General features: G+C 43.1%; 1 protein-coding gene across 1 annotated transcript in view; it reads left to right on the forward strand.

Moving 5' to 3' along the window:
* The window catches only part of LOC120028476 (chloride channel protein 2-like), a 119,013-nt gene that overhangs the window by 64,342 nt on the left and 41,207 nt on the right, over positions 1 to 13,464 (forward strand). The window contains exons 15-16 of the mRNA XM_038973681.1: positions 6,938 to 7,071; positions 7,674 to 7,864. Coding sequence (XP_038829609.1) covers positions 6,938 to 7,071; positions 7,674 to 7,864 — 325 coding nt within the window. The remainder of the gene's footprint in view (positions 1 to 6,937; positions 7,072 to 7,673; positions 7,865 to 13,464) is intronic.

Here is a 13,464-nt window from a genome sequence, read left to right on the forward strand (position 1 = left end):
TATTAGCTAGCTAGATATCAAACCTGTCATCTGGTTTGGTTGGTTATGATGTGGCTAGCTAAAAATCCTGCTAGCTAACTAGCTTGTTTCAACTCTGGGGGTTTTAGGCTGTATATGCACTTTGTGACACCTGCTGATGTAAAAAGGGCTTTATACATCAATTTGATTGATTTGCTAGTTAACGTTTGGTAGCAAACATTCGAGGGCTGACTGTTCTCATAAGTTTGTGTAGTGCAAAAATGACTGAAGGATCCAGCTATGGTGGTAATTCTTGTCATATCTGACTACTGCAGTACTGCTTATCCATGTGCTCGCTAACAGCAACCAGCCCAGAGGCGCTAGTTGGTGGTTGCGTAGTAACGGCGTCACCAGCCCAAATTTTAATTGATCTGGCACCAGTTGTTAAAATGGTCTGAGCTGGCCCGGGTTTCCCCAGACCCAGCTTGAATTTCAGAATTACATTCGAACCAACTCAAATTTGGCCCTACTTTTAAGTGCCAGTGGAAACGGGCATTAGTCTGAACACTGGAAAAATCTACCTGGGGGAGAGGTGTTTTTACAAAACCTAAAACCATTCTGTGATTTTATAAAACGATGGTAAAAATGTGTGTGTGCTGTTGCTGGTGGAGGGCTAAAGAGCAGAAAATGGGTGTAATGATGCATAAGGCTTCTCTCTCTCTGTCTCTATCTGTCTCGAGCACTAAGTACATTTGAGGCAGGGAGTAGGATGAAAGAGTGCAGGAAGTGTGGCCCCCAAGCTGTTTGTGCTCCTATTAATTCTGGTACCCATCCCACCTCCCCCACAAACAGGCATAGGAATGGGAAACACACTTATTCACACTTTTCCATGGGAAACACACTTATTCACATACACACACATTGAGAAAATCAAAGCTTCATGTTGGGGCATGAATCCCCTTTTGACAAATCCATCTCCAGAGTGGTATTTCATTTCCAGCTACATAAATATATGAGAGAGAGACTAGAAATTGACCACAACTAAGCCCAAAAAGAGATTGTATTTGATTAATTTCATACCTTGATCACATATTAATTGTTTGAATTCGTGGGAATAGTTAGTGAACAGAATTCCTGAATGAAACACATTTTTGGGATGGTTTTAGTCCGCGGGACTAAAACCCCTGGTTTAAAGCTACAGAAGGGGTTATTGTATTGGTGTACAGAAACGGGGCAGTACAGGTATATGGGTTTTAGATCGTATAGAGGGTTGGCCTGCGTCTGTGTTGGTACAGGCAGGACTTTGCAGCGGAAACTAGTGCTGCTGTCGTGTTGGAGGTTGGCACGCTCAGCCTGTCTGGCAGGAAGGAAGGAAGAAAACCTGTCTAGGGTACAGTTTGGCCAGGGTAGAACCACAAATATGCTGAGGCAGGACCTTCTCTCTCTGACTCAGTCACCTCCTATACAGTACGACTATAATGGATGCAACCTTACCTCTGTAGCTATAAGTCCAGGACTGACTAGGATGTAGTTCCAAAGTCACATCTGAAAGGACAGAGGAATTGACAGATACATATATATATTTTTTTAGGCTTAACTATTTACTCCCATTTTCTAATAGTTGTCACTGACTGACTGTATAGGTGGTGCTAATACACCCTCCCTCTCTTACACTCCTCTCCTCGTCATCCCTCAGTTTTTTAGTTTTTTTACCTTTATTTAACTAAGCAAGTCAGTTTAGAACTAATTCTTATTTACAATGACGGCCTACCAAAAGGCAAAAGGCCTTCTGCGGAGACGGGAGCTGGGGTTAAAAATAAATATGTAGGACAAAACACACATCACTACAAGAGAGACAAAACTACATAAAGATAGACCTAAGACGACAACACAGCATGGCAGCAATACATGGCATGGTAACAACACAACATGACAACAACATGGTAGCAACACAACATGGCACCAGCACAACATGGTATCAGCACAAAACATGGTACAAACATTATTGGGCACAGACAACAGCACAAAGGGCAAAAAGGTAGAGACAACAATACGTCACGCGAAGCAGCCACAAGTGTCAGTAAGAGTGTCCATGATTGAGTCTTTGAATGAAGACATGGAGATAAAAGTGTCTAGTTTGAGTGTTTGTTGCAACTCGTTCCAGTCACTAGCTGCAGCAAACTGAAAAGACAAGCGGCCCAGGGATGTGTGTGCTTTGGGGAATACTTTAGCTCCCCTGATCCTGATATTTCTATTGAACCTGTATATTGCTCACCTGCACATACTCTGACTCCTTTTAGAGGCAAGAGTTATTTTATACCTCCTACCAATCGCAATCACTCTATCGAGACTTGTTGAAAAAGATGTTGCGCAACTCCTTAAGAACAAACAGGAGTCCAAATCTTTCCACAATTTACATAAGGATGAAAAACACGCGTTGCTTGATTTACAATCCGATACCTCAGTCCTTATTCGTCCTGCTGACAAGGGTGGGTCGGTTGTACTTATGGATAGGGCAGCTTATGTAAATGAGTGTCACAGACAGCTGCTTGATAACACCTTTTACAAGAAACTCAGAAGTGATCCCACTTCTCAATTTCAGAATACTATCTTAACTGTCCTAGATGGGTATTTAGGTTGTGGTCAGATAACCAAAAAAGAACATGACTTTTTGGCTATTCAACACCCAAAAATTGCCACTTTTTATACTTTGCCGAAATTACATAAGAATGTTACTAAACCTCCAGGGCGCCCTATTGTAGCGGGCATTGATGCAGTAACGGCCCCTCTTTCTACTTTTGTTGACTTTTTTATTAGACCACTCGCAGAACAGCTCCCCTCCTTTGTAAAGGACACCAGCAGTATGATCTCTATCATAGAATCTCTTGATCCTCTCCCTGAGAACACATTGTTAGTTACTTTTGATGTTGAGTCGTTATACACTAATATTCCTCACGAGGGCGGTATTGAAGCTATGGAACATTTTCTTCTGCAACGTGACCCCAATAAACTACCTTCCAGTGAATGCATTATAACATTGGCTGAAATAGTACTTACACACAACTATTTCATGTTTCTAAATGATTTCTTTATTCAGACGAAGGGTACTGCTATGGGATCCCCCATGGCTCCTAACTATGCTAATTTGTATGTTGGTTACATGGAGAAACAGTCTATTTTCAATCCTCTCAAAAATGTTTTCTTGCCTAACATCATTATCTGGAAACGGTATATTGATGATATTTTTGTTCTATGGAGGGGTGATGTAAAACAGCTCCAGGCGTTCCATGATTTTCTTAACTCCTGTTCTGAACATTTGAGATTTACTATGCAATCTGATACACGTCAAATCAGTTTTCTTGATCTTCTGATCTTGTGTGAAAATAATGTTCTATACACTGATCTTTACAGGAAACCTACTGATCGTAACAGTTTGTTGAGGGCTGACAGTTGTCACCCACTTCCCTTGAAAAATAGTTTGCCCTACAGCCAATTCTGTCGAATCAAAAGAATTTGCAAAAAACAATCAGATTTCGACAGAAATATGGCTGAGACGCAAAGAAAGTTCAAGGAGAGGGGGTACAAAAATGATCAGATTAATAATGCCATTGAGAAAATTCAAAACAAAACGAGACATGACCTTTTTCAAGGGCAGTCTCGCAAAAAGACGCATTCTTGCATTTTAACTACCCGCTATTCAAAGCGCTCTGAACAAATTAAGGGAATCGTTCACAAACATTGGCATATTCTTAAATCCGATGATAGTCTCGGTAATGTGTTTTCTGACCTTCCCTTGGTCGTATTTTCGCGGGGCAGAAATCTCCGAGACCAATTGGTACACTCTGATTTAACCCCCCAAGATATTCCTGAACAACGTCTATTTGCGCCCCTATTGGATGGTAATTATAAGTGTAATGGCTGTGCCCAATGCAATGGCACTTATAAATGCAGATCCTTCAAACATCCACAAACAGGGACATCGATCCCAATCAAAGGTGTTATTACGTGCTCCACTAAGGCAGTTATTTATCTCATAACTTGTCCTTGTGGTAAAAATTATGTGGGTAAAACAAAGCGTGAATTAAAAGTACGTATCTCAGAGCATCGTAGCACCATTAGGTGCAAAAACTTGACCTACCCAGTTGCGGCCCACTTTTTGGAGGCAGGCCACTCGATTTCATCTTTGCGTTATATTGGCATCGAACATGTCACCCTCCCTAGGAGAGGGGGTGACCTTGATAATTTATTGTTAAGACGAGAGGCTGCTTGGATATTTAATTTAAAGACCCTTGCTCCCTTCGGTCTTAATGTGGACTTTGATCTGAAGCCATTCTTGTGATTGTTGTGACTTTGCCATTGTGGTTGTTTGTAGGCTTGTGTGGCCTTTAGTGAGTCTATGATCGTATGTTATCCATTTGTATTAATTGTATGTTGCTCATTCTATGCCGTTTTAATATGAGTAATTAACCAATGATATTAGGCCACTGTTGGCCATGATTACAGACACCTGTGTGTCTTGACACTATATATAAACGAGTCATCCCGCAGTGTCTGTGATTGTACCCTGATGAAGACAGCTTGCCTGTCGAAACGTTGGTAATTAAATATTTTTGCATCTGAGCTCCTAGAGTGTGCGGCTCTCCTTTATTTTCTAGTTTTCTACTCCGCTAGCCAGCACCTCGCCTACATAGGTGTGCGTTTCTTTTTTCTTCTAGATTGCTTTGGGGACCTTTAACAGAATGTGACTGGCAGAACGGGTGTTGTATGTGGAGGATGAGGGCTGCAGTAGGTATCTCAGATAGGGGGGAATGAGGCCTAAGAGGTTTTATAAATAAGCATCAACCAGTGGGTATACAGAGATGACCAGTTTACAGAAGAGTATAGCGTGCAGTGATGTGTCCTAAAAGGAGCATTGATGGCAAATCTGATGGCCAAATGGTAAAGAACATCTAGCCGCTCAAGAGCACCCTTACCTGCTGATCTATAAATTACGTCTCCGTAATCTAGCATGGTAGGATGGTCATCTGAATCAAGGTTAGTTTGGCAGCTGGGGTGAAAGAGGAGCGATTACGATAGAGGAAACCAAGTGTAGATTTAACTTTAACCTGCAGCTTGGATATGTGCTAGGAGAAGGACAGTGCACCGTCTAGTCATACTCCCAAGTACTGGTATGAGGTGACTGCCTCAAGCTCTAAACCCTCAGAGGTATTAATCACACCGGTAGGGAGAGGGGCATTCTTCTTACCAAACCACATGACCTTCGTTTTGGAGGTGTTCCGAACAAGGGTAAGGACAGAAAAAGCTTGTTGGACACTAAGAAAGCTTTGTTATAGAGCGTTTAACACAAACTCCGGGGAGGCCCCAGCTGAGTATTAGACTGTAACATCTGCATAAACACTATTCAGACCCCTTGACTTCTTCCACATATTTTTACGTTACAGCCTTATTCTAAAATTGATTCAAAAAACGTATTTACATAAGTATTCAGACCCATTGCTATGAGACTCGAAACTGAGCTCAAGAGCATCCTGTTTCCATTGATCATCCTTGATGTTTCTACAACTTGATTAGAGTCCACCTGTGGTAAATTCAATTGATTCGACATGACTTGGAAAGGCACACACCTGTCTATATAAGGTCCCACAGTTGACAGTGCATGTCTGAGTAAAAACCCAGCCATGAGGTCGAAGAAATTGTCCGTAGTGCTCCGAGACAAGATTGTGTCGAGGCACAGATCTGGGAAAAGGGTACCAAAAAATCTCTGCATCATTGAAGGTTCCCAAGAACACTCCATCATTCTTAAATGGAAGAAGTTTAGAACCACCAAGACTCTTAGAGCTGATCTCCTGGGAGAAGGGCCTTGGTCAGGAAGGTGACCAGGAACCCAATGGTCAGTCTGGCACCTAAAGGACACTCAGACCATGAGAAACAAGATTCTCTGGTCTGATGAAACCAAGATTGAACTCTTCGGCCGGAATGCCAAGCGTCACGTCTGGAGGAAACTTGGAACAATTCCTACGGTGAATCATGGTAGTGGTAGCATCATGCTGTGGGGATGATTTTCAGAGGCAGGGACTGGGAGACTAGTCAGGATCGAGGAAATATGAACGGAGCAAAGTACGGAGAGATCCTTGATGAAAACCTACTCCAGAACGCTCAAGGCCTCAGACTGGGACAAAGGTTCACATTGCAACAGGACAACAACCCTAAGCACACAGCCAAGACAATGCAGGAGTGGCTTCGGGACAAGTCTCTGAATGTCCTTGAGTGGCCCAGCCAGAGCCCGGACTTGAACCTGATCGAACATCTCTGGAGAGACCTGAAAATAGCTGTGCAGCAATGCTCCCCATCCAACCTGACAGAACTTGAGAGGATCTGCAGAGAAGAATGGGAGAAATACAGATGTGCCAACCTTGTAGCGTCCTACCCAAGAAGACTCAGTGCTGTAATCACTACCAAAGGTGATTTTAACAAAGTAATGAGTAAAGGTTCTGAATACCTATGTAAATGTGATATTTTATTTTTTATAAATTAGCAAAAATGTCTAAAAACCTGATTTTGCTGTGTCCTTATGGGGTTTTGTGTGTAGATTGATGAAGGGGAAAAAACTAGTTAATCAATTTTAAAATAAGGCTGTAACGCAACAACAGTTGGAAAAAGTCAGAGTTCTGAATAGTTTCCAAAGGCACTGTAAATGGATGAGAGAGCTTCCTACTGCCTGAGCTATGTTGTTGATGTAAATTGAGAAGAGCGTGGGGCCTAGGATCGAGCTTTGGGGTACTCCCTTGGAGACAGCAGATGTTCTGCCTTTATACACTGCACTCTTTAAGAGAGGTAGTTAGTAAACCAGGTCAAAGACCCCACAGAGACACCAATACTCCTTAGCCGGGCAACAACAATGGAATGGTCGACCGTATCAAAAGCTTTGGCCAAGTCATTCAAAATATCAGCACAACATTGCTCTCCTATCGTCCTTCAGGAAGTATAATATTCGTGTGGAGGACATCATGATCAGGGATGTGATGTACATCACCCTCAACTGCTGCTACAGAGACCTGCATGATGTACTGCTGGCCGGACACCTCAAGACCCTAGCCCTGCTCGAGTCCAGTGGTGAGACACACAGACACCCACAAACACACACACACATTATAGACACCACAGAACATTTTCAGTCAAATAAAAGTTCCCCACACACATATTCAAGTTATATATTCTTATATTGTATGCCAAGTCTGTTGTAATTGTGCATCGATGCCAAAGCAATTAACTGGGGCAATTATTTTAAACAAACACACACAGCCCCTCATACACACACACCTCCTGTTGTGTACACAGACGCCTGGCTGTTCTCAGTTACATCACTCACAATGCAGCAACATGTGTTAGGAGTCCCCTGCAGTCTGCACATTAACTACTGTTCTAAAATACCTTTTCTCCTCTCCTCCATCCCATCTTCCCACTCTGTCCTCCCCCTCCCCTCTCACTCTAATCTCCTGGCCCCTCTCTCAATTTCTCTTCTCTTCCATCATCCCTCTTCTTTTATTCTCATCTGTCTCTCTCCTCTACCTTTCATCCCATCATCTCTGTCCTCTCTTCACCACCTCACTCCCTCCTTACTTTCTCTCTCGTCTCATATTTCTCTCCATCCATGTCTTCCATGCTGCCCCTCACTCCCCTCTCGCTCTTCCTCCCTCGCCCCCCCCCCCCCTCAGAGTCGATGATCCTGCTGGGTTCTATTGAGCGTGCCCAGCTCCAGGCCCTCCTGTCCCTACAGCTGGGCCGGCCACGGAGGCTAGAGTACCTGAGAGACCGGGCTACTGCTGAAATGAAGCGCCTGTCGATGGTCTCCCACCCGGGCAGCGAGGACGGCTCCCAGAGGGTTAACCAGGAGGTCCGGTTCCAGGTAAGTACAGTCTTGACAAACCACACCAAGCTAACAGTACACACTACGAAGTCAGTCATGTCTGGAGTCCCCAGTACCACACCAAGCTAACAGTACACACTACGAAGTCAGTCATGTCTGGAGTCCCCAGTACCACACCAAGCTAACAGTACACACTACGAAGTCAGTCATGTCTGGAGTCCCCAGTACCACACCAAGCTAACAGTAAAGCTGTGTAAGTTGTTGCTGATCCAAAACCTGAAGACTGGATCAGTGGAGGAGGATAGGATGCCAGGTCAGCACAGAGACTCAGGAGAGCCAGAACCATCGTGAATACAGTAGTATTTTGTTCCATCTGCTTCACTACCAGGGCAGCACAGAGACTCAGGAGAACCAGAACCATAGTGAATGCTGTAGTATCTGGCTCCATCTGCTTCACTACCAGGTCAGCACAGAGACTCAGGAGAACCAGAACCATCGTGAATGCTGTAGTATCTGGTTCCATCTGCTTCACTACCAGGTCAGCACAGAGACTCAGGAGAGCCAGAACCATCGTGAATACAGTAGTATTTTGTTCCATCTGCTTCACTACCAGGTCAGCACAGAGACTCAGGAGAGCCAGAACCATCGTGAATACAGTAGTATTTTGTTCCATCTGCTTCACTACCAGGGCAGCACAGAGACTCAGGAGAACCAGAACCATAGTGAATGCTGTAGTATCTGGCTCCATCTGCTTCACTACCAGGTCAGCACAGAGACTCAGGAGAGCCAGAACCATAGTGAATACAGTAGTATTTTGTTCCATCTGCTTCACTGGCTCCATTTGACAACCAATATGAGAGGAAAAATAAAATAATAATAAACCGTTCTAGTCCCATAATTGATATGTGAGAAGATTTTATTGTCCCATCAATAAGAGACAGAGTGAGAGATGGAGGCTGAAAGAGGGAGTAGGAGAGAAAGAGAGGGAGAGACAGACAGAGAGCAAGAGAAGCAGAACGAGAAAGAGACAGATTGAGAGAAACAGATAAGAGGGACCAACAGAGAGAGATGATGACAGAGAAGGAGAAAGAAACGGAGAGAGATGGTGTTGTGTGTCGCGCGCGCGTCCGGTTGTGTTTGTGAGCACTGGCGCACAGAGCTGAAATTGGGATTTTGAGGCTGCCAATGTCCAACTTTGTTTTGGGGGCTAGCACTGCTGTATTCAGAATACTGATCTGGTTTCTCCTCCCTGCGCCACCCCTGCACCCTGCCCCAGGCTAGTGGGGTGCTACTCAGCCATTCACAGCAGGCCGGGTGGGAGAGGAGAAGAAGGGGAAGGGACAAGGTGCTTTTCCCCAGGATGCTAGGGTTTGGATACCCAGCTATTCATCACACTCATTTAGCTCTATCAGCGCTCTCACACTCTATTTCTCTCTCTCTAAGAACAAATAATGATAGAAAAAATGTAGTTTTAATTTTGTAAAGCTGCTGTGGGGAGAGGTGGAAAAAGTATTGTTATCGATCAATAATGACAAACCTCTTGGCATTGACAACTTAGAGGGAAAGCTACTGGGGATGGTAACTGACTCTACAGCCACTCCTGTCTGTCATATCTTAAATCTGAACCGGGAGGAAAGTCTTTGTCCTCAGGCCTGGAGGGAAGCCAAAGTCATTCCACTACCCAAGAGTGGTAAAGTGGCTTTTACTGGTTCTAACAGCCAACCTGTCAGCTTGCTGCCAGCTCTTGGCAAACTGTTGGGAAAATGTTTTGACCAAATACAATGCTATTTCTCTGTAAACAAATTCACTACAGACTTTCGGCATGCTTTTAGAGGAGGGCACTCTACATGTACTTCACTGACACAAATCACTGATGATTTGTTGAAAGAAATTGATAATAAGAAGATTGTGGGAGCTGTACTGTTAGATTTCAGTGCAGCCTTTAATATTATTGACCATAAACTGTTGTTGAGAGAACTTATGTGTTATGGCTTTTAAACCTCTGCCATATTGTGGATTCAGAGCTACACTACATGACCAAGTGTGTGGACACCTGCTCGTCAAACATCTCATTCCAAAATCAGGTGCATTAATATGGAGTTGGTCCCTCCCCTTTACTACTATAACAGCCTTCACTTCTGGGAAGGCTTTTCACTAGATGTTGGAACATTGCTGCGGGGACTTGCTTCTATTCAGCCACAAGAGCATTAGTGAGGTTGGGCACTGAAGTTGCGCGATTAGGCCTGGCTCGCAGTTGACGTTCCAATTCATCCTAAAGGTGTTCGATGGGGTTGAGGTTAGGGCTCTGTGCAGGCCAGTCTAGTTCTTCCACATCGATCTCGACACACCATGTCTGTATGGACCTCGCTTTGTGCACGGGGGCTTAGTCGTGCTGAAACAGGAAAAGGCCTTCCCCAAACTGTTTCCACGAAGTTGGAAGCACAGAATCATCTAGAATGTCATTGTATGCTGTAGCATTAAGTTTTCCCCTTACTGGAACTAAGGGGCCTAGGCGAACCATGAAAAATGCCCCAGACCATTATTCATCCTCTACCAAACTTTACAGTTGGCATTATGCATTGGGGATGGTAGCGTATTCCTGACATCCACCAAACGTGATTCATCACTCCAGAGACTGCATTTCCACTGAGACCAATGGTGGCAAACGTTACACCACTCCAGCCGACGCTTGGCATTGCGCATGGTGATTTTAGGCTTGTGTGCGGTTGTTCGGCCATGGTAACCCATTTCAAGAAGCTCCCGATTTAACAGTTCTTGTGCTGAAGTTGCTTCCAAAGGCAGTTTGGAACTCGGTAGTGAGTGTTGCAACTGAGGACAGGCGATTTTTACGCGCTACGCACTTCAGCACTCGGTGGTCCCGTTCTGTGAGCTTGTGTGGCCTACCACTTCGCGGCTGAGCCGTTGTTGTTCCTAAAAGTTTCCCGTTCACAATAACAGCACTTACAGTTGACCGAGGCAGCTCTAGCAGGGCAGAAATTTGACTAACTGACTTGTTGGAATTGTAGTATCCTATGACGGTGCCACGTTGAAAGTCACTGAGCTCTTCAATAAGGCCATTCTACTGCCAATGTTTGTCTATGGAGATTGCATGGCGTTGTGCTTGATTTTTATACACCTGTCAGCAACGGGTATGGCTGAAATAGTCAAATCCACTCATTTTGAAGGGGTGTGTGTGTGTACATATAGTGTTTTTCTTTAGTGGAAGCTTCTCTGTCAAACATGTAAAGTGTGGTATACCGCAGGGAAGTTCTCTAAGCCCGCTACTCTTTTCTATTTTCACCAATGACCTGCCATTGGCATTAAACAGCCTGTGTGTCCATGTATGCTGATGATTCCACCCTATACCCATCAACAACCACAGTTAATGAAGTCACTGAAACCCTTAACAAGGAGTTGCAGTCAGTTTTGAAATGGGTGGTTAGTAATAAACTGGCGCTGAACATCTCTAAAACTAAGAGCATTGTATTTGGTACAAATCATTCCCTAAGTTCTAGACCTCAGCTGAAACTGGTGATGAATGATGTAGTTGTTGAGCAAGTTGAGGAGACTAAATTGCTTGTTGTTACCATAGATTGTAAACTGTCATGGTCAAAACATATTGATTCAGTGGTTGTAAAGATGGATAGAGGTCTGTCCGCAATGAAGAGATGCTCTGCTTTTTTGACACCACACTCCACAAAGCAAGTCCTGCAGGCTCTAGTTTGATCTTATCTTGATTATTGTCCAGTCACATGCTCAAGTGCTACAAAGAAGGACCTAGTTAAGTAGCATCTGGCCCAAACAGTGGCATGTTGTGCTCTTTATTGTAATCAGAGGGAAAATACCAATACTATGCATGCCAGTCTCTCCTGGCTAAGAGTTGAGGAAAGACTGACTTATTCTTGTTTTTATAAGAAACATTGTGTTGGAAATTCCAAATTGTTTGCATAGTCAACTTACACACAGCACTGAAACGCACATTTACCACACCAGACATGCCACCAGGGGTCTTTTCACAGTCCCCAGGTCCAGAACAAATTCAAGGAAACGTACAGTATTATACAGAGTCATGATTGCATGGAACTCCCTTCTATCTCATATAGTGCAAGTGAACAGCAAATGTTTCAAAAAACAAATAAAGCAACACCTCACGGCACAATGCCTCTCCCCCATGTGACCTACTTGTTGTGTGTATGTACTGACATGTACAGTGCATTCAGAAAGTTTTCAGACCCTTTGTCTTTTTCCAAATTTGTGACTGACCAGCTCAAATCGGTCTTATGTAGAAGAATTTCAAATTTGATTTTTTACATTGGATAAAAGTAGAGACTCAGAGCTACAAAATGGTATATCATACACTACGATGGGAAAGTAATTATGCTTTGAAAGTTGATCAACTTGTAAACTACTAAACAGTGAATAGTGTTGTAAAGATTAAGACTAAAAGTGGTAGTAGCCTACAATAAAGGAACAATTCCAGGTAAACATAGTGTCCAGATCATTTTTTTTATAAACATTAGACACTTATCCAGACGCACTTGTCTAAATTGATGGGTTATGTGAAATAAATGCTATAACCCACAGCCAGTGGTGGAAAAAGTACTAAATTGTCATAGAGTAAAAGTATAAATCATTTCAAATTCCTTATATTAAACCAGACAGCACAATTCTTTATTTTTTATATTTTTGATTGACGATAGCCAGGTGCACACTCCAACACTCAGACATAATTTACAAACGAAGCATTTGTGTTCAGTGAGTCTGCCAGATCAGAGGCAGTAGGGATGACCGGGGATGTTCTCTTGATAAGTGTGTGAATTGGACAATTTTCCTGTCAAAATGTAACAAGAACTTTTGGGTGTCAATGAAAATGTATTGAGTAAAAAGTACATTATATTCTTTACCTATGTAGTGAAGTAAAAGTAGACAAAAACCTGAGTTGAAACCTGAGTGAGGTGCACATGTGCAGTACATAAACAGATGCATGCGCCATATATTTATGTGGTGGACACTTGATACAGTCACGATATTGTTGTGGTATGTCACAAAATCATGTTACGACCACACATATCAATATTCATTAAATACAGTTGAAGTCGGAAGTTTACATACACCTTAGCCAAATACATTTAAACTCAGTTTGAAAAAATTCTTGACATTTAATCCTAGTAAAACTCCCTGTCTTAGGTCAGTTAGGATCACCACATTATTTTAAGAATGTGAAATGTCAGAATAATAGTAGAGAGAATGCTTTTATTTCTTTCATCACATTCCCAATGGGTCAGAAGTTTACATACACTCAATTAGTATTTGGTAGCATTACCTTTAAATTGTTTAACTTGGGTCAAACGTTTCGGGTAGCCTTCCACAAGCTTCCCACAAAATAAATAAATAAATTGGGTGAATTTTGGCCCATTCCTCCTGACAGAGCTGGTGTAACTGAGTCAGGTTTGTAGGCCTCCTTGCTCGCACATGCTTTTTCAGTTCTGCCCACAAATTTTCTATGGGATTGAGGTCAGGGCTTTGTGATGGCCACTCCAATACCTTGACTTGATGTCCTTAAGCCATTTTGCCACTACTTTGGAAGTATGCTTGGGGTCATTGTCCATTTGGAAGACCCCTTTAACTTCTTGACTGAT

This window comes from Salvelinus namaycush, chromosome 34 (assembly GCF_016432855.1).
Source record: "Salvelinus namaycush isolate Seneca chromosome 34, SaNama_1.0, whole genome shotgun sequence".
NCBI lineage: Eukaryota > Metazoa > Chordata > Actinopteri > Salmoniformes > Salmonidae > Salvelinus > Salvelinus namaycush.